At 38.8% G+C, this 22,518-nt stretch overlaps 1 protein-coding gene across 7 annotated transcripts in view; it reads left to right on the top strand.

Moving 5' to 3' along the window:
• The window catches only part of MICU1 (mitochondrial calcium uptake 1), a 216,743-nt gene that overhangs the window by 73,720 nt on the left and 120,505 nt on the right, over positions 1-22,518 (top strand). For 4 of the 7 annotated variants that reach the window (XM_077822070.1, XM_077822071.1, XM_077822073.1 and 1 more), the window contains exons 5-7: positions 502-545; positions 21,027-21,044; positions 22,186-22,300. In XM_077822070.1, coding sequence (XP_077678196.1) covers positions 502-545; positions 21,027-21,044; positions 22,186-22,300 — 177 coding nt within the window. Of the gene's footprint in view, positions 1-501; positions 546-21,026; positions 21,045-21,818; positions 22,053-22,185; positions 22,301-22,518 lie in introns of those variants that run through there. The other 3 variants (XM_077822074.1, XM_077822076.1, XM_077822075.1) reach the window with 3 other exon arrangements.

Genomic DNA, 22,518 nt, shown 5'->3' with positions numbered 1-22,518 from the left:
CCTTTGTTAATTCTGGGAGGAACACTTCTGATTTCAGGTCAATGGCCTTTCCTTGTAATCTGTTCAAAAAGGATTGCATAACCTAAAAATAATTCGTTTTAATTACACTATAAGTGCCAGTCTCATGGAAACAAGTTGATATCTAGCTAAGGATTGGTAATGGCGTAGAAATCATTTTTTTTCTAGGTCAGTAGTACAAAAGGACTAGTAGAGCATAGTGGTAGATGTGGTGGTGTCACTGTCCCTTTTGTATGTTTTCTGTGGCTAAACAGGTTTTCCTTGTCAATGCTGTGAATCAGACACCTTTCTTGAGCCCTAAGAAAAAACATGTAGATAACAGTTGATTTCCTTCCCTCTCCCTGTGCTTTCTAATCATGTTATCCTTCACATAATCTATTTTTTCTTTTAAATGCCTTATCAAAAGAGAAGCATGGAACTATGTGATTTTATATTCAAGCTCTGCTCTAAAAGTATTTTTTAAAATCTTTTTTCCTCTTTCAGATCTAGGTCTGGATCAGTTTGTAGTGAAGCGGTATGATGGAAAGGTGAGTAGACTTTAAATCTATGGTGTCTTTTTACCTATAACTTCTTTGAGTTTCTGTTTAAAATTGTGTGTAAGTACAAATGAAATAAATATTGTCTTTTGTTTGAGCTAGAACATAGCAGTATTTTTTTATTATTTGTCTGAATAGGAAGGAATGAATAAAGACTTGTTTAACGCTTATAGAACCAAAATAACTCCTCCCTGCTGGTGGGAGAGGGAATTGTAATGTGTAAAAATCAAACTTGATAGCATTATCCATATGTGAGGAGTACCATATTTCAGAGGGAAACCTGCTATATGCTGATCATATTATAACATTGTTTGGTCTGCCTGTATGGATGGACCCACACAGTAACCTAGCCATTTTATAGCTCTGAAGCCATATTCTTCCCTGCTGTAAATCCTCTGAAATCAGTGAAATTATTCCAGGAACAAATTTGGCCCAGAGCTGTAACACAAGTGGGTAACATGGTTAAAAGACTGCTTGACCTTTTTAACACGGAGAGGGCCAAGCTGTGTTATCTAAGACAAACATATAACATAGATTTACTTAGGTGGATAGTTGTTCATCTAAAGTAATTTGGTTTAATATTCCTTTATACAATTCTGAGCACTCTATACTACCTTAGAAGGTGGCTGCATAAAAATGGAACAGTATACAAGCTTCCTGTTAACTCAACTTAATGTACAACAATCACTAATTTAGCAAAATTGTCACTTCATCTGCAACAAAATTCCTTTAAAATCTAACCATTTTTGAGTCAAAGAAGGTAACTTTTGACCCTTTCATTGCTGAATGATATACCTGGCATGTAATGTTTAAATGTGACCAAACATATCCAGAAAGTCCTGCCATATGAATCTATAATTAAACAAAACAAACAAACCCTGCACAATTTGGGATTAAATGAATCTAAATTACTTTCATGTTTTCCATTCAATTGAATTCATTTTTATTTTAATTTTTCATGAGAAGGTGGATGGACCAAAAGCAACGCAAGTAAACAAATAATTGGTCTTTGTTCCTTATTGCATACATGTGTTTGTTTACGCAAGCAGTAGAACATTATTCTGCTTTAAAATAGACAACAAGTAGTTTGCTCTTGTCAGTCTTCGTTTTAACCAAAATTTCTTAGAAAGAAATGCTGAGTTTCACACAATTTTGGGTGATAGTTCCTCTGTTCCTGAGTACTGTACATTCTATTCCCCTCATACAGGGTAAAAGTCTCAAAGCAGAAGCAATTTGTTTGCTGAACTCAACTTTGTTCTGCTGAGCCTATTGCTGGGATTTCCACTTTGCAGGAAATTTTGTGATTTTGAAATTTGGGTTTGTTTAGATTTGAACAAATACAAACTATGGAAAATTTTCCAAGAGCCAGAAATTTTTTTGGGGGGAAAAAAAAGTTCATTTTGAAAACACCGACCTATGATATTTCTAAAACAAAATCTGCTCCCTGGAACACTGACAGCTGTGAGTGAAATTGACATTATTAGTCATACTAGTAGATGTGATGAAACTGACAAGCATCTGAATTTCACTTAGCAGCTGCTAGGGCTCTCATGGACTATGACTCCAGGGCAGCCACACTCTGTAAACAGCCATAGGACACCAGATGGCTGGGGACACCAGACCATTCAGACTCCTGGGCCAGCTTGTCCCAGGACTTCAGGCTCCCTGCTTCATGGGAAAGAGCTTGGAAGCACTGGCATGTGCAGCTCCCTTGGAGCTGCAGACCCCATGAAGACCAGGTTCCCCAATCTTGGGGTAGTCTGCATGGTGAGGCTGCCTTGGAGCCATGGACCTGGAAGACAGGTCTCTCCAGCTGCCCAGCTGAATGCCCAGGGGATGGGGACACTAGCATTTCCAGACTTCGATTTGCCAAAAGTTTGTTGCACCTGAGATGTTTCATAGAAACACAAGAAATCTGCATTTCCCAACAAACTTAAGTCAGGAAATTTCAGACCAGCTCTACTTGAGACTTCTGCTCTTACACAATATAGACACCCAATCTTGCCATACAGCATGGTGAATGTGTGACAACTGGTGGTCTTAGTGCAGGTTGAAATGTTCTGAGTTATGCTGGCCCTTAGCATCTGTTCCCTGCACTGACCATCCTCCATTCTGACTTTCTGTTGCAGACTGAAATTATGTATATAAACACGTTTGTGTAGATGCTATACCTAGATATATATGCAAAATACATTGGATGGTAGAATAAGTCTTAACATCAGTCATTAGAGTTTTAAAGTGGAGAGTGTAGTGGACTACTATTAGTAGTACTGTGCAGAACAACAGACCCCATTAATTTTATGATGGTGTATTGCAGGGGCTGATATAGCATGATGCTTCTGGATCATTTTTTTAAAGGAGGAAATAATGGCTCATGTTTGTCAGACTTCTCTGATTAAGGAGCACTAGTAACAGACTTTGGTTATGAGGATAGTGGTAATGGCAGGGGGATCAAGTTTGGCGTGAGGTTAAAGCAAGGAGATATTGGAGCTCCCTCAGTCATGCAGAGGAGCCTGGGTAAGGAGTGAAGTCACTCCTAGATCTTGTTTTCTCATATTATCTGCATCTGGTTTCAGTTAAGAAAGCACCGTCACCTCAAATTCATTCAAATGTTGATTCAGGCATCATAAAACAAACTACACTCATTCACGTTTTAGTTATGTTGGTATCGGTTAAGGAATAAAATTAGTCCTCGCATCTTTTCTCATCTGTTGTTTCCATTCATTTATCTCCCTGATTGGCTTCCCAAGAAATATCAAAGCACTTTTTATAACTGGATACAATCTTCTCCTTAGATACAGTTCTAACTTGGTGAAGCCATGACTTCGTATGCGGGTATTATTTTGTGCATTGGTGGAGATGGAGAATTTGAGTAGAAGGCTGAGAGGTGGGTTGTCCCCTTGAGCATCTTGCATGGTGTCCGTTAATGTTAATGAGAATTACGGTATATAGACACGATGAGGAGAGAATAGACTTTTTCCATCTGAAATGTATTCTTTCCTTTGACATGAAAGGAGAAAATGAGCAGTCAGGTTTAAGTCAGCAGTGGTACCAAAGTACTGATACTCTGTAAACTAGAGGTTGGCTAAACAAAAGTAGAAAATAGAACTATTGTTAGTTATAAACAAAGATTTATGCCTTTGCTCTATGTAAATACTAATTTAGAGCAAGCGCCAATAAGAATAGACCCAGCTGTGTAGTCAGATGCATTTTAATTACACACTGTAAAACAAAGGTTAAGGATTCAGTGTAAATTTTCTGCATGTATGTTCCAGATAAATGTCATTGCACTGGGAAATCATCTGTATCAGCAGTTTTTTCACAAATATTCTTGTAAAATTAGAAGTCAATTCTGTAAGGTTTGTCTACGCTGCAGCTGTTAGGTGTGATTCCCAGTGCAGATAGACTAGTGTTAACTCAGCTCAAGGTAGCATGCTAAAAATAGCAGTGTGGACACTGCAGCATGGGTGGTAGTCATCCAAGTTCAGATCCTAGGAGTTGGGCAGGCTTGAACTTGGATGACTAGCTGGAGTCTTTGCAAGTTCTGCAGTGCAGTGAGCTAGCATGAATCGATCTACTCCTGCTGGGAATCGCACCTCTTGACAGCAGTGTAGCCATACCCTGATAGGCCACTGGAACTGGTCAAGTCCAAAAGTCTTTGATAGTGACCATGTATTTTATTGCAGCTCTGTGAGTTTTAAGTGTCTTCCTGTGCATAGGGCTGAATGCTGTAGTGGGTGCAGTGTACTTCTACCCAACTAGGGATAATTTTTCAGAGAATTGAAGGGTGGGGGAGAGAGACGAGCACAACTCTTCATTAATAGGAGCAAAATGCATTTAATTTGAATCTGCACATTGGTCCCCGGAGACCAGAGACCAGCAGCCCTAGAGGCATTCATTCAGCAAAATCTTTGGCAAGGAGGATGGACCAAATCACAGCTGCATAATTTTCTTTCACCTAGAGCAGGGCTTAAGTGTTCAGGGCGCTAGCCTACCGAGTGTTTGTACAGGGAGGGAAGAAGCTGTCTTGGTGATGTGTGTGTTTGTGTTCCCTCCTTCCCACCACCACTCTTAAGCTTTATCTCTTTTGGCTAATCTGCTGTTAACCATTCACTTTTGCTCTCAGGTCTCACCTCATAATTTAGCTCAAATTATAATATGAATATAGCCTAATCTGTAATTTAATAAAAGCACTCAGAATTATCTAACCATAACTGCTCAGTCACCTGGCTTTTTATGTTGTATCACTTTTCCCTCTCTCTTGTATTGTGTCTGTGTAAAGCAAATGCTTATTGGGGGAGGAAATTTTTCCTGCCTGTAAAAAGAGCGTGTCTGTGGTTGTACGGAGACGGAACCTGAAAGGCACCAAGACATGCACTTTGTTAGCAGATCATTCATAGAAACATGATATTTCTTTGAAAAACAATTTTTGTTTTTTCTAATATGTTCTGTTTGAGAGATTTTTTTTTTAATTAAACTCAAATTAATCTTCATGCCAAATTGCCAGCTCTCAAAGAGAAAAGTGTATGATACTATTTAACTCTGATAGTGTGCCCATATGGTAGAAGATATCTGTCTACCCTATGACAAGGGCAAATCTTGCTCTGCCACCTGTGAGCAAGGAGAACCATTAACACAGCAGGATCAGTGGAATCCTAGTGTGATGGGACAGATTTGAGGAGTCAGCAAAAGAGGGACAGCATCAGCGGACATTCTTTCCAAAGATGTAGGGATTGTGATATTTCAGATTAATTGTTTTTATCTTAAAATATTATTGAATTTTTGCAGAAGCATTTGAATTTCAATTACTTGTAGATTTTGTGCTGCAATCAAGTGTTTTCACTGATAAGGCTAAATTGTGAGGAGTCTGGTGGCACCTTTAAAGACTAACCGATTTATTTGAGCATAAGCTTTCATGGGTTAAAAAGCCCACTTCTTCAGATGCATGGAGACAAGGCTAAATTGCGACACTTCTGAGAAACTGTTAGTCTTTTTAGGGGAAAGAATTAAACAGAATATTGCTGTAGTATGGAATAGACTTGAGTAGCGGTTTCTACCTCCTGTCGGGAAAATTACCCTGTGTAGTTGAATATAAACAAAAGCTTGCAAGCTGTCAATGATGGTATACCCTTAAATTATCATCCACCCAAGGAGGCAATAAGTAATTACAAAGGCTTTTATAGACTCTAATTTTACTTTGGAATTAAGTAACTCCTATCCAGATTCATATTTCCATGTTCTCTATTCTCCAGATACAGTTCTATATTGATCAATGCTATAGATGTAAGACACCCTCTAATTAGTTACTCTCATGTGATAGGGAAGTTGCTTTTGGTATTAAACATTATAGTTACTTGTTGTTGTTCTAAGCATCCTTTTCAAGTACTGTATTGGGATGCTTTACAGGGAAATAATAATAAAATAAATTGGATGGTGAAATACCTGAAGTCTAACATTTTGCTTTAGAAATATTGAGCAAATTTCTTGACCAAATCTTGAAGCAACAGTACTTACTGCTATGTAGGAGAAAATTCAACCTCTTAGCGTGCTGCACCCAGTTATATCTGAAATACCCCCCTAAGCCTCACATGGAGAGGTCTCTATGTAGCCCTCATTTTATATTGGCAAGCAGTCATGCCTTTGCTGTGGTGGGGGGCATCAATCTCAGATAATCTCACCACTTTTTTTTTAAATCAAACTTTATTTTGAAAAGGGTTTGGGTGTATGACTACTGTTGACCACATATGTTCCTTCCTACCCCATATTTTGCCCTTCTCAGTTCTGTCCTATCCTTGTAATATAGTTGTTTGCATTTTTGAAGCATTTTTATTTTTGTATTGGATTTTATAATGTTGTATAGTGCTTGACTGGGGGCTTCAGAGGGTGGAAAGTGGGGGAATAAAATAAGGAATTACGCAGCATCTGAAAGATGTCAGCACCACAAAGCAACTGTCTCTTTAAGATCACATGTCCCAGGACCCAGATTAAATAGGATTAATATAATGAAGCAGTAGATTGAATAACTTTAAATACAACAGGTAATGTTTTCAAAAGCCCCTAATGACTTAGGAGTCTAAGTCCCATTTTCAAAAGTAACTTAAGCACTTAGGAGCCTAAGTCTCATTTAAAGATTTGAAAATGAGATTCCTAAATTGTCTAAGCACTTCTGATTACAGTGATCTGTATAAACGAATGAGTAGGTAGGCAACATGGTGTAGTGGATAGTGCATTGGTCTGGGATCAGGAGACCTGAGTTGTGTTCCTGGCTCCGCCGATGGCCGGCTGTGTGTCTGTCTGCCTTGTGAAAGTAGCAAATCTTGCTTAGCCATCTGTGGGCAAGGAGGCCCATCAACACAACAGGATCAGTGGAATCCTATGGGAATTGGGAATGGGTCAGATAAGGTTAGAAAATTGACTTAAAACATCAGAAAGTTTCTAATAGTGGCACTGGCAGATATTTCTATCCTGCACTGTGCTTTTCTATCCATACTGTAATTAACCTCATACTGTTGTATGTTCCCAAGTTTTCTTCACTTGCCTCCTTACTTCCTTTCTCCCCTTCTATCCTCCAAAACCAAACCCCTAAACCCTTTTATTCTACAATTAAGATTACTATTATGTTTGATGCTCACATTGCGTATGGACATGTAAGAAGACAAGACCCTTCCTCTGAAATGCTTATGGGCCAAGTATCAAAGACCGATGCTTTTATATACACAAATGACCATAACATGCTTCTAGCCCGAGGAGCTGGTTATGTTTTGCTCAATAATCTTAACGATCATTATCAATACAGAGCCCTGAAATAAGCCAAACTTTGATGCCCTCTGAGCTGAATCAGTTAGTCATGTAGTTATAAGGTCTCCAGCTGATGTGGCCTTTGTGTATCTTGACCTGTGAATTCTCATGCTTGTACAATGTACTTGGAAGATGTATCCTTTCATTGAAATGTATGAATCTTTAGATTCAGGTATTATTTCAGTTTGGTTTTGTTTAAAAAAAAATCTTTAAGGCTAAGAAAATGCTTGGTTGCTTATATTAAATTGTATATGCATGGCACACAAACAACCCTGTGGAAACCCTTATTATGAGGATTATTTTGCATCCATGTATGGGTCAAGTGTGTGCTCCCTCTTTCCTCTCTCACCCTATCCACCAACAGTCTGTGACATAATTACTTTCTGCCAAAACTAGAAATATTTGCTATTACTTTTTTGTATTACAAACTTTTTTATTCATTTTCACTGGGTTTGTTTGGCAAATATTCCTGAATGTTACTGATTGCTGTATGTGCTCCTTACTTCCTGTTCCTAGGTGTTGAGCGATTCTTTGTTCTTGATGTCATTAATTGATTTTGCTGTGTTGCAATGTTGCATAATATGTAATATTTGTGGGATTTTTATTTTAATTTTGGTTTTGTTTTTTGTTGTAACCAACATTCCCTGATTTTCTTCCCTCTTTCTAACCCTCTCCCCTCTCATCAGGATTTCTGGCAGGTACTGACTTGTCAGCATGTGCTTTAAACAGTTTGCGCTTCAAAACCCGTAATATGCACCTTTTTTTTAAAAAGGGACAGTGTATACATCTGCCTTCCCCCACTCCCTTAAAGTATTTTTTAATTTGTGTCCTTTTTATTTAGCACATAAATAATAGATATTTTTATCTCAAAATATTAAAATTTAAATCATGCCAATGAGAATACAGTCCCTCGAGTAACTTTTTAATAAGTGTCGTTATTCATGGAAACCGATCATCTGGAAGAACCAGAAGATATTAGTGCCTGTTTTCTTACTTTTTTGGTACCTCCTCTTGCAGGCTAGGATTTACTTGCATTGTTTGTTAGAATTCAGTGCAATAGTGCATTGATGGAAAATGAAATTTCCTTTCCAAGCCATGGAATAATTTTCATTCTGTGATAATGGACAGGCATTTCTCAAACCAAAAGTAAATGGCAAAATGTTTTTAAGGGAAATTGCAGGCATTTGAATGTGCATGGATCTTGAAAAGACTGTTTTATACACTTGCATGCATTTTTAACTTTATGTAGCTACAACATTAGCAAGAAATAACTCATAAATAAGACCACACTTTATAAAATGACTTATGGGAAAAGGAAATGACGGACAACAGAGAGCTGTTCTACTTTGCATTCTTGAAGAGAGACCCATACCCAGAATAGGAATGAGCAGGTAGAACAAGAGAGTAATGCCATGCGTGGAATTCAGGTGGCAGCCAGCTACAGAGTTCAAGGAGAGCCCTTCTGAGGTGAATAGGGAAGAACACTCTATTGAAGAGTGTTCTGTTGCCGAGTTACTATTTGTGCCTTATTAAAAAGCATTCCTTGTGCCCTATATCATTCTGATCTCAGTGCTGTGGTACAGAAGGACAGGGCCGGCTCTACAGTTTTTGCCGCCCCAAGCAGTGAAAAAAACTGCTGTCGCAGATGGCAAAAGGGAGAAGCTGCCACTGAATTGCCGCCGTGGCCAGCGGGACAGAGGCGCTGCTGCTGAATTGCCGCTGCTGCGGAAACATTGCCACCCCTTTCCAACTCCCGCCCCAAGCACCTGCTTGGAACGCTGGTGCCTGGAGCCAGCTCTGCAGAAGGAGTTAGAGCAGCCTAACAACAGAAAACCTCTGATTTAAATGCAATTATCTGTGTTAAGGTTCTAACACTTGCGTTTCCTAGTGTTTGAGTGGAGAGTTCTGTTCATAGGGTCCCCAGAAAACAAAGTAGTCTCTGAGTACGCTAACTTACACTAGTCTGATAGTGGGCTAAATAAATTGCTGTGTGTAGGGACAATGTGGTGACTCGCTTGAATAAATTAAGACTATGCTTTATGAAATAGGCACAACTGATTATATATACGATTACTTATCAGAAGGATGAAAGTCCAGGTGACTTTAATTTCTAGATTTAAGTTATTTTGTTCTGTTACTCATGCCATCTAAACCAGCTGAGTTATCAAGCCCCTGTATCAGGTGTTAAGAAGGGAAATTTGGTCAACCCCTTAACAATGCTATTGAGCTTTGTACTGGTATAGCTTGGATTTCAGTTATAACATGTTAAGCTGGAGACTTCTTACCCTCAAATGAGTTTAGCTCTTCATTTATAGGTGGAGCTGATAGTGCCCCCTGTAGTTAAGGTTGCTTGACATTTTCCATTATTTTCAGGGGCTTATAACTTTGCTGACCTATCCATTCCGGTGGGCTGCCTCAGGTTTCTCCTCCTTTTTTTTTTTCTTTTTTTTTAGTGTTTCTGCTAAAACCATTGAGCTGTTTCTGAGAACAAGATTGGGGAAAATATGTTTAATGTTAAAAAAAACTTCTTCGAGCAGTTTCATTAACAAGCTCTTGCACCTCCTTGCTTTGGAGCAAGGGCCTGAAATCTGGCAGTTGCCCTGGATAGGTCTTTTGTCATCTCTTTGAAAATTTGCTAAAACTTGGCCAAGTAAGAAGCTTTGAAAATTCTCAGTTTGCTCATGCTCAGTAGAGCTTTGTTAGCGTTTGGCTACTAAACTCTCCAAAGATGCCATCTGCACTGAGCATGCTCCATCCCAGAGCTGCTTAGGTTGAGCAGGACTCTAGGTTGCTCCTCCTGCTTGCTGAGAGCTGCTGTGGTGCAGGCACAGGAACTGAGAACAGGGAGAGACTCACCTGTGTTATCCTTGCCTGGCCCAAAGCTGCATTATGGAGGAGGAGGAGGAAGCAGCTTGGTTTGAATATAGAGGACAGAGGAGAAGAGGGAGAACTGGAGCAGGATGGTGGAGTGGGCAGCAGGAGGCAGAGGGGGAGAGGACTGAGCACAGCAGGAGCTAGTGTGTGTGCACAGATGTTTGGTTTTATGAAGCGCAGAAGGGAAGCGATCTGGATGTGGGAGGGTGTGGTTTTGCTGGAAAGTGGGGGAGGACAGTTGCGTGCTGGGAGCCAGGTGATGATTTTGGATTTGGATAGAAGTAAGGGTGCAATAGATAGGAGGAGGGGCACAGACCCCCACCCTCCAGACATAAACACTACTACAAATTCAGGATCCTGGTCTTTCAGGTGGGAATGGAAGGGGGCAGAGTTCTGAGCATGTAATAATGCACAAACCAGATCCAGGCTGCCTGCTCCCTGGAACCAAATTGGTCACTGGGGAATCGCCAACACAACCAGAGTTTGGGGCAGAGGCTGCAACAAATCTGCCTAGCCCTGCCTGTCTCTATCTGGGGCTCAAGCGCATTGCCCCCACCCCTCACCTCCCCCCTCCGAATTGTATCCTGCAGGGGACTGCAGAGACATACCTTGGTCCCTCCAACAGGTGGGCAGCTCCATGGAGTAGGCGTTGGGCACATGATTATGTGCTCTGGGCCCTACTCATGGCTGCCCTGGCCTAGCACGTGGAGCCACTGAACGAGGTTAGGCTGCTGAGCTTCCTCTGCAGTTGTGAGGATGGCAGATTCTGCAATGCATAATTGCTGGAGCAATACAGTCAATCCTCTCTTCTAGCGTAGGGACCTCTGGGATAAGTGGAATGAGCCTGGAACTGATGGTAGCTCAAGGAGATGACGCTCCTGTACCTCTGTACAATGGGTGGAGCGTCATCTGTGCCCCTGGAGGTGGAGGTGCCCACTATGTACCACTGAGCGCTTCCATACCAGGTGCAGAGGGGTCCTGGTCACTGCCCCAGAAACACTGGCCACAAAATCTCTCTGAATGAGAATTTCAGGAACATCTGACAATCCCAGGGAGACATTCTCATGGTCTGCCTCCAATTACATGCTGGGCCCCATGGAGACCTTCCCCTCAAATCACCAACCCCTGTTTTGAGGTTTTAGAGTGCACTCTTTCCTCCAGAGTCTGCAGTTGAATCCAGGAGTCTTGAATTGCTACATTTCTCTGCTGACAGCAAATAGCCATGAAATCCACTGGTAAAGGAAATTACATTTAAAAAACTGTTAAAAGAATGTTAAGGTGGCAAAGTCAAGCATGCAAAAGCTAGCAAGTACCAGAATTAAGGTTTCATATGCAATTCAGCCCCCTTGTGTGTATGCATTATGATAGTCTTTAACGATAGGATCACACACTGGTTTTTTCCCTCTCACATTCTGTGAATTGGTAGTTTTCGCATATTTCTTCATTCATTGTGTGGCTCCAGGCCTTATTTACATTTCAGTTCCTGCTCTCAATACAGAATTATTATTTTCCTCTTTGGCTTTCCTACAGTGGTCATCGCTGTAGCAAGTAAATGCATCACTACACATTACACTGCAAATGTTAATGAATTTATCTTCACAAAACCCCTCTAAGGTAAAGTGGTGGTGATTTTTTACATTTTACATCTGGGGAATCTAAGGCACAGACACATTAAAGATCAATATTGTCAAATGTGTCACTTTTAGATGCTAACTTGAGATATCTACACCCTGGTTTTTCAGAGCACTTTGCGTTTTATAGCATATATATGCAGAGCACAGCTCCAATTGATGTCAGTTGCAGCTGTGTGTGCTCAGCATGTCTGCAGATGTGGCCTCTCTGTGGGAATCCAGAATATAAGGAACATGCAAGTGACCACCACCTCTGAAAAATGTGGTTGAAGTGACTTGTCCAGCATCACAAAGAAGCTCTGAGGCAAAGGCGTGGATAGAATCCAATTCTCCAGGGCAGCATTAAACTTCCTTAACCATGAAACTATCCTTTCTCTTCCGGCAGTTCCCTCTCATTCAGTACTCATCTCCCAACTAAAAATAAGCAGGGAACTTAAAGACAACAGTTTCAGTCACTACTCAACTCTGATTAAAGCTACATTTATGTCACGGAGGTCATGGAAGTCAGGGAATCCGTGACTTCCAGAGATCCTCCATGACATTCTCTGCTTAGCCCCAGTGGCTGCTGGACTCAGGAGCTGGCAGGCAGCAGGGCCCTGGCAGGGTTCCAGTGATGGGTGACAGCAGTGACAGGCGACGGGGCCCCCTGCAAGGTTCCAGCGACAGGTGACAGACTCCTAAGGGGGCCCTCCTTAGGGTTCCAGCGATGGGCGACAGCCTCAGGGAGGGGGACACATCGGGCAAGTGGCTGGGGGTGTCCCATTTTCTCTTTGGAAAATATGGTCACCCTGCAGCTCCCCGGTGCCGTGGGTAGAGGGGGATCCCAATAGCTCCCAGCCACCATTGTGGCGGGGGAAACCATTTAGCCGCAGCAGCAAAAGTCACAGACAGGTCACAGCTTCCGTGAATTTTTGTTTATTGTCCGTGACTTTTACTAAAAATAACCACAACAAAATCTTAGCCTTAACCAGGATTCATTCCCTGAGCAGTGCCCATTCCTGTGCATTTAATGAGGCTGGAAAAAATAGTATGTGATCTCATAATTAAAGACTTCATCAAATGCAACTGCGCAAGGGGGACAAGATGAGTGAGATAATAGCTTTTGTTGGACCAACTTGTCTCTGTCACCAACAGAAGTCAGTCCAATGAAAGATACTCCCTCACTCGCCTAGTCTCTCTCATATCCTGGGACTGACATTGCTACAACTACACTGCAGTGCACCAGGGGATCAAACTAAGGTTGCATAGTCAACCTTAGTACTTTCATTTCCTAATTTTTGATTTTGCAACTTAACATACTTTTTGGATGTGATTTATCTATAGACCAGTTCTGAGATACTGCTTAGCACATTTTACATTAGGCAGCATCTTTACACCTTTCTTTACATCTTTCCAAATTAGCATGAGGAGGAGACCAGAAAGGCCAGTGGGTTTATTCTCTTAAATCACCAAGCAGGGAGTTCAGGAATTGGAACTTTTGTTCTTGGCAGTAGAAAAGTTCTTCACCTCAAAGTTCTAGGCACACATTCTGATAAAGTCTATCATTTTTTATCATTAAAAAATTATTAATAAGGGCATGTGAAGACAGGTCTATAGTTGATAAACTAGAACCTCTCACCACTGACCAATTGTTTTTGATCAGTCCTGAGAAATCTTGAAAGCCCAACAGTACCCGCAGCACTGAGTTGTTGGTCCTTTTAGATGGGTGAAAAGTAATATCCCTTCACAGATGAAAGATTGTATTTGTTAGGTTCTTTGTGTGATGTTTTTGCAGTACCCTGTGGTACATTGAAAATGTTGGCACCTATAGCCTAAAAATAGCTTAATGGTGGAAAATTAAACTTAAGCAACTATTGCTAAATTGCAATGATGGCGCAATGTTGCTCTAAACCAAAGAGTAAATAACTTTGTTTGAAAAGGAAGTGTGTATTTGATATACTAATATAAGCCTTGTTAAAATGGCATAAGTTTGCATCAATTTTGAGTCCTGGGGAGCGCCACCAGTGGGAAATCGAAGTATAGACTGTCCCTTTTCAGAGGCATTTCCTTCTTGCTTTTCTAGCAGGGGTTTCTCCCTTGCATGTCCAGTTCCTGCTGCCTGTGAACGTCTTGGAAAGTTTGTGCTTTTTCTCTTGACTGCATAGAATGCTGGCCTTGCATTTCAGGTGCGGTTTGTTTAACAGTGACGGATATTTACTGTGTTGCTGAGAGGAGTATCTGTAAATTTCTTTTTCCAGTCTCAGGAGACCACCAACAGTAATGGTAGCTGCTTAATTCTTGATTCTCCTGAAAATGTCTAAATTCCCATTTAGAGGAAGAAAGCCCAGGGAAAGGTTTTATGTCTCATCTTCAGATATATCCTAAAGATAAAAGATTTACATTAAAATTCTTTCCATTAGTATGTGCTACTCAGAGATGATAAGCCAAAGTGCTTTCCTGACTAAAATAAAGAACACGCGAGTGGGTATTTTCCTAACTTTTCTAAGCTACTTTTTAATATTCTGATACCTCTGAATTTGACATTCAGAACCCGTTTTTGTTTATATGAAGATACAACAGGAGCATTCTAGAACCTGCGGATAGTGTTACTATATGCAGAGGCTTAAAACTCAACTATAAAATTCACTATTCAATGAAATGCTTCATAAGACTAAGCTTGAGCAATTTTTTTTATTTTCAGACTTAAAAAAACTAGACCACCCTTATGTAACATTGGTTGTGAAATATATTGCTTTTTAAAAAGTCAATAAAAAGGAAAAAACAATTAATGGGAGATATATATATAATATAATTTTGTCTGTCCTTGCTTCAGGGTACACTGCAGGACCGATCTGCATAGTTTTGCCTCTGGACTCTTCAAGCTGAAGGACTTTTTTTTTTTTTTTTTTTTTTTTAATTTAATGGGTGTTTTAACTGGATAGTCAGGTGCCAAGGTGATGGGTGCCACTTATAAATCTTTAAATGGCTTTGATGCTTTAGAATTTGAATAGCATTTTATCTGACTATGTAGTATCAGTCTTTTGGTATTTTGAAAACAGAAATAAAATGTCCTTGGTATTAATATTTGAAAACATGGCCACTGGGTATTTAACCCATAACCTTCATGGGAATTTCATAACTGTCCTTTATATACATGTATATCTTTGTACATGCTCCAAGAGAGGTACTGTTACAGAATATCTGCTCAAAATCACTTTCAGAAGAACTGTCTTAAAAGGTTACCCAGATCTAGGTTGCACTGGTTGTGAAGGAGTTTTTCTGGTTGAAGTAAGCAATGTGCATTTACCCAGGCTCTGTCTAGACTATGAAAATAGGAGACACATTTGCACATTCTGAATGCTGCTGAGCACTATTGAGTTGACCAAGATCAGTTAATATTTTTAAAGGAGTCTATCCTGGTCTAAGCTAGATGCTATGTGGAAATGAAAAATGTGCTAATTAAAATGTGTTGACTAACATGATTCTAAAACATTGCCTATTTTCCTGGTCTAGCTGTGCTCATAGCAGGATCTCTATCTGTTTGTTTTATTTAAATGGACGCTGCCAGTCAGGAGGGGCCCAGGAAAGTAAAATACCATGCAGCACGCCAGAACTAATTGTGTACGGTATACAGGTATATTGCTATGTAACTTTGTGAATGTTCTTGGTATTGATTGGATGTGATTTCAGAGAACCTTAAACAGTGACTTTAAAAACACAAGCAATTTGTCTAAAAAGGAAATGAAAGAGAAAATCATCCCCATGGGACTTCTGCAAGGGACTTGGCTTTCCATTAGAAAGAAGTTTGTTTGACAAATGTCCCTTTGATTCCCATAAATATCTGTGAAAAATTGCTTTCTTTTTTGTAGTACTAGTTTAAAACTAGAACACAGAAAATCATAAATGAAAATGCAAAAATGCTGAAGGTCTAACTACAAAATCCAGGAAATTCAGAGCAAAGGCTGGTATGCTGTAACTTATCCTAATGGACATCAAAATTGATACAGATTTAGAATATCTCTACAATATTTAGTCCTCTGAGACAGATGAGAGATACTGTTTCAGTCTTGATCCTGAATACGCTGATTGTTGTAAAGCTTCAAACCAAAACATTTCTAAGTCTTTTTTTTTTTTTTCCAGTGTGAATATTCATGGCTGTCTATGAAAGAAAAGTTTATAACGTTTTAGTGTATGTGTTAAATAGTCCATAGAACTAAAGGTGGTCAGTTGGGAATGAAAGGGAATTTGCTTTACAGCAAGCTGAAATTTACAGTATCTTAAGCATTCATTTTTCATAGATGGATACACAATTTCTGTAATGTTAAAGAATTAAAAAGGGAACAAAACCTTAATCTCAACAGCTATTGTAAATCAAAAATGGATAAGGTTGAGCTATAGTCTGTCATTAATTCACAAACAAAAAAATCTAATTTTTGGGTGAAATTACTAATTTCATTACATGCACTATGCTTTGTTGTTTTGGAAGGGGAAAACTGTGAAGCGATTGCTTGAGATGCACAACTTTTTGATGCTTTGATGCACATGAGCCCGAAGTGGGTATTGAAACATAAGCATTAATTGCATGGATAAACTTGCTGAATGTATGTTTACATCCCCCAGGATGAAATACATACTGTCATTTTAAATGACTTGCCAAAGTACTTTTTTTCCAAAAGCAGCACATTAAATGTTGTTCGTTAAGTAGTTTTTGAAATGCAAAATGAAATGGTGCTACAGGGGTTTATTTAGATTAGCTTTTTAAATGCAACAGAGGTGAATAGTGAAATTCACAGAACTCTCTGACTTTGCGGAGAAGACAGAAGTAAATCTGTCAAAAGATACAGCTTTATATATTCATTTATCTGAATATTAGATGACGTGTATACTTTGATAGTTTAACTGTAAATCATGCCTGGCAACAGCCAGAGCACTAGGTTCTCTTATTGCCCCTCCACTGGCATTCTAACAGGGTGGCAGTGCAGATGCTTATACTGGGCAGTCAGCCAGAAGATTCCAGTCCTGTGACTTCACCACCACGTCCCTTTTTATTTAACACTCTGGACTTCTCTCCTGAGTGAGCCCTGAAGGATATGATTTTTTGCTCCCAACTTAAAAAAACAAAAACCTCCAGAGGGTATAGAAAGTGAGGTGGGGGAAAGGTACCAAGTTGGGTTTTACAGGAAACCTAAATTTAGATTTGGTTTAGCTGACATGAATTTGTCTGCAACTGCAAGCTGTCCCATTATTTGGCAGTCTTTGCTCAAGAAAGGGCCAGACCTCTCCAGGGCCTAGCTGTGTGGCAAGTCAACATCAAGATGCACTGGCAGAATATGAGAGGAAGCTTGCATAATATTTCTCAATGCTTTACTTGGTTACAGCCTCTGTATATGTCACTTGAGAACTAAAAATCAAAAATTCCTTTAAGGGGGAAAAAGGAAAAAAATCAATATCCCTGCCCCCTTCCACTTTCATTAGCTGAGATCAGAGTAAGAAAAATCAAACATTTTTCTTGACCTTATATTTGTCAGGCTTTTGACAGAGTTTATAAAGGTGGGGAAACAATTTCCATATTTTTCTGTGTTTGCCTTAGGGGAAAAGAGTACCAAAATGACTGCTCAAAACTCCTGGCTAAATGATGGAATTGCTTTTCTGGTATTTATTGCAACACACACAACACTCTGGAAAGCAAGAACATACATCAGTGTTGTTAGTTGCCTTAAGATAACTTTTTTTTTTCTTCCATTAGATTAAATTGTCATTCTTGGATCTGCTTGTTGCTAGAAAGCCTAAATTTTATGGAATAGACTGAGCTTCCTTCTTTAAATGTAGATAAACCTTTCAGCTGCATGGTCAATGTTTAGCAAAGTTTGTAAGATCAATTGACGGTATGAATCTGTTTGATAAAAATTTTACTGAGTTTGTTACATAGAATATCAGGGTTGGAAGAGAACAGGAGGTCATCTAGTCTAACCCCCTGCTCAAAGCAGGACCAATCCCCAATTTTTGCCCCAGACCCCTAAATGGGCCCCCTCAGGGATTGAGCTCACAACTCTGGGTTTAGAAGGCCAATGCTCAAACCACTGAACTATCCCTCCAGCCCATGTTCACGGAATATACACAGACTTGTTTGTAATGAAATAAATTATGTATTTGATTTGTAAATGTATCTGTTTATGTATGCTTGTTTGTGTGCTTGTGTCTAATGTGATTCACTGCTTGATAAAAATTATTATAAATATTTTTACAATGCATTGCTCACTTGCGAATTCCCACCTATGAATGTTCTTTAGGCAATGTTGTATGATCTTAACTGGTTGCTCAGTTTTTTTAATGTATTTTACATAGGGTTGACTTTTTTTTAATTTGTTTGAAAATTCTTGGTTAATCGTTTTAACTTGAGCACATGAAATTTGAAGGTTGTACTGAAGTTGTACCAGTAACTAATCGTGCCAATTATAAAGATGACTCATTGCCTAAAGAGTTTTAATTTTGCTTTTCTTTGTCAGTTTTCTCTGTTTTAATTCCTCATGTTAACCTTTCAGCTGTAATATAACTCATGCTATGTTGTAATGAAACAGCAGAAAAAATAGACTGCACAAAAGGTGTTGATGGCATTGACTAGAAGTCAGAGCTTTATAGACAAGAGGAAATATATTTTAATAAAGAGAGAATTGGGTATCGATTTTGTGCCTTTAATGTCAATAGGCTTTATAGCATTTCAAAAAGTTTTAAACAATCCATGTGATGGTTTCTCATAGCTTGTGGTGTTCAGAATCCTTGAGGCAACTTTGAATCTAGAATTGTCATTAGTTTTAGATACTGATAGATTTTTCTTTTCAGGTGGGTGAGCAAACAAATGCAAAAAAGGCCCAGTAAAATCCTCTGTTAAGTCACACTGTAAAATATATGGATATAGTTCCATTTATTTGTCTCTTACACGTTCCTCTCAACTTCACCGGTAATTCTCAGTTAAACTTTCAACCTTTTATCTTCAATGTGCATACTTGGCTAAACCCTAACCATACAAGAAAGCCAGTCCTTGGAGATTCTTTCATTTCTGGCACATCTGATAGGCTGTATCTTTCACAACAGATAGTCGGTACAGTTCTCCTTCTACCCTCAGATACTATTAAACTCTGTCCTGCTGGTTTGGATGGGATCACCATTTTAAAACCCAGTTTAGGACTATAACAGAATTTAAAAGAGAACTGGATAAATTCATGGAGGTTAAGTCCATTAATGGCTATTAGCCAGGATGGGTAAGGAATGGTGTCGCTAGCCTCTGTTTGTCAGAGGGTGGAGATGGATGGCAGAAGAGAGATCACTGGATCATTACCTGTTAGGTTCACTGCCTCTGGGGCACCTGGCATTGGCCACTGTCAGTAGACAGGATACTGGGCTGGATGGACCTTGGGTCTGACCCAGTATGGCCATTCTTATGTTCTTATGTTAACAAAGTGTGGTCTACCCTTTGTTCTAGCACCAGTTGACTGCATTTCATTAAAATGGGTATTGAATTCTTACCCTGTCGATGTCTGCAGAACAACAGAGCTCAACTATTGGTGGGCACCTATGTTTGGCATTAGTCTCTTGAAAAATCCACTTGCTCAAACCTAGAAGGAAGTTTTCCCTAGGCACGGGTAATCAACTTCTGCAGGTTATAATCTTTCATTTAAAATAACTCGAAACTTTTAGCACCTCTGTGGAGAATATCTTCCAAATGTTTTGTGGAAGACAACAAAATATACATGATGAACAAAAATACAAATTAGAAATACCAGCAGTTTTTTTTAATATGCTCACTCCTTCTCAAAAAACAGCAACAATGGAAGAGTCTGAACATCCCAACGTACAAAATTACATCTCTTTTTGGCAAATGGACTTTGTTCTTGCTTCTACTGAAATTGGTGTTAAAGCTCCCAATAACTTGAATGGGATCAGAATAGGCCTCATGGTGGTAGCATGCATTAGTTTCCCATGTTTATATCTAACCTCTGACAAATAATAGTAGATTAAGTAGGTTTTTAAAAATAGTTATGTTCTTTACTCAAAGCAAAACTCAAGTGAGAAAAGGATACAAAAATATTCTATCTATAAGATTTGTATTTCTGAGGAGATTTAACTTAAAACTAGATTTTATGGGGATGCTTTTAGCCCATTCACATAACTTTTAATTTATAAGGATCTTTCCCAGCCTTTAATATTAAATAAAAGCCAACTTTAAAAGCGTCAATTCATAATACTCGTAACAATTAAAATTTATCTCCAAATATACCCCACACAGTATGTAGTGTTTGTTAATCCTTTCTCTGTAAATACTTCACATTTATCTGGATGTCGGTAGCTGGTTTATAATGAGCTCTGCTAAAGATAAATGCAAAGACAGAGTCAATAAATAACATGAGTGGGATATACCATTGTGGGATACAACCATGACAATAATCCAAGAAAATGCTTGCAAAAAAATTTACTGGCTTTTAACTCAAGCTTCCTTTGCGTTCAGAGAGAACTAGAGGCTGTTTATTTGTCTTCAACATAATCAGCGCTGTGTGGGTGGTTTTGGGTAGAGTTTGACATAAGTTTGTGTATGTGTGTGTATATAAAAATATTTCTTTAATGAAAAGAAAACACAGCCTGATGTACTGTGATAATGTATTGCTAATATCTGTGCAAAGTGGAGGCATTGATAAATGCTTCTGCTGATTTGTGGAGGTTTACCTCACTTCACATTCTTAACAACTCCAAGTCTTCAAAATATGAGTTACTGTTACAGGTTATATTTGATCAGTAGAGCTGAGCTTAATTGGAAATTGTATATTTGCTGATCAATATGATGACTTTTTTCCTCTTATGGTTTCCAAGTCAGATATTTGTCAAAGTTTCATTTAAATTATTAGGCGAACTAATCTCCAATCTGCTGTCAAGTAGAATGGTGACTTCTTTCAAATATAACTGAACAAGAGACAGCTGTAGGTGGTGGGTCTGAACCTTCAACTCAATATCAACTCTTGCTGGAATTTATACCTAGGCTTCTTAGCAGTGTACAGTTTCAGCAAATAGCTAGTTGCTGAAAATCGTTCTTGATTTTTGCAAGTCTAACAGATCAGTTAGTTTTGCTGTTTTGTGAACTTACCTTGTTGGTTAACCAATTTTCTTTCCTTTATCTTGAATATGATGGGATCTTCGCTAGACAGAGGTAACAGATGGGGTCAGTTGTGTAGCTGGACTTTTGTGTGGCGGTGTTTGTTGTTTTTTGTTTCACAATACTGTTGCTAAATTAAGCTTGCATTGTTTCTGCTTCTGTGCTTGCATGATCAGATATGGATTAACCTCAACTGCACTTAAAGTTTTTATATTAATTTTCTTTCCCTCTGTATGTGCGTGTGTATTTTCTAAATGGTTCACCACTATGAAATTCAATATCCAGCCTCTAACACAATTCTATGGATCCTTTTCAGTCTTTAAAGCTTCATTGGATCAGACACCCAATGGCTTTCAGCTCAGAAGTGAGATCACTTGATAAAATACATGTAGTGTGCTTTTCTAATCAAAAAGTTTCCAGTTATCTTAAAAGTTGCATGCATTCATGGAGGAATTTTGACTCTAGTAGTTGTCTTTTACAAACAAATGCTTGGGTTATACTAACATTTTAGCAGGTAACTAAATTTTGGGGAAACTGTGATCACTTCAGATATTAAAACCAAACTGCTCTAAGCTATTGTTAAACTAGACAACTATAATAGAAATAAAACACTTTGGGGTAAAACTCATTATGGCTTCCATTTTATTTCTGCTGTAAAGAGCCTAGATTATACAGCACCATTATTTGCTAGAGGATTTAAACAACACTAAACAAAAAGACAGGTTTCAGAGTAACAGCCGTTTTAGTCTGTATTTGCAAAAAGAAAAGGAGTACTTGTGGCACCTTAGAGACTAACCAGTTTGTTTGTTTGTTTGTTTGTTTTTTCCCACAATATGCATCCGATGAAGTGAGCTGTAGCTCACGAAAGCTTATGCTCAAATAAACTGGTTAGTCTCTAAGATGCCACAAGTACTCCTTTTCTTTTTACTAAACAAAAAGCACATCATATGTTGTTTCTATCTCTCTACTAGGCTAAAGATGCTACATATATTGGCCAGTTCCATTTTGTGCTTTATTTGAAACAAAAACCACTACATCTGATAGATTTGAAGTCTGGAAAAGGTCCATTGAATGGTAATAGGAGGGATATGTTCATAAAAAAAGCTTGTTGTTGGCAATGATATAAATGATATAGATCCTCTTTAAGTGTTTAATTGATTCCTTTATTTTCTTTCTTTGGGGGGTGTGGGTTGGATCTATAAAATAGAAGTTATCCCAAGAACGAGAGAAGTTTGCTGATGAAGACAGTATATTTTATACACTTGGAGAATGTGGACTCATCTCTTTTTCTGACTACATCTTCCTCACTACAGTTCTCTCCAGTAAGTACAGTCTATTTTTCTATAATCTGTTATCACAGAATTCTTTTTTTTTTTTAAATGCTTACCACTGATGCAATTCTTCTGTTATGGCATGTACATTGGATAGTTTTTCCTAAAAGGGATTCTGTTGACTACTTGAATGAATAATTGGTAATGAATTCAACTTTTTCAGAGTTAGCCCAAGATTTTGCAGAATGTCCACTAGCAAATTGTGACTT

This window comes from Eretmochelys imbricata, chromosome 7, assembly GCF_965152235.1.
Source record: "Eretmochelys imbricata isolate rEreImb1 chromosome 7, rEreImb1.hap1, whole genome shotgun sequence".
Taxonomy (NCBI): domain Eukaryota; kingdom Metazoa; phylum Chordata; order Testudines; family Cheloniidae; genus Eretmochelys; species Eretmochelys imbricata.
This window is presented reverse-complemented; position numbering and strand designations above follow the sequence as displayed.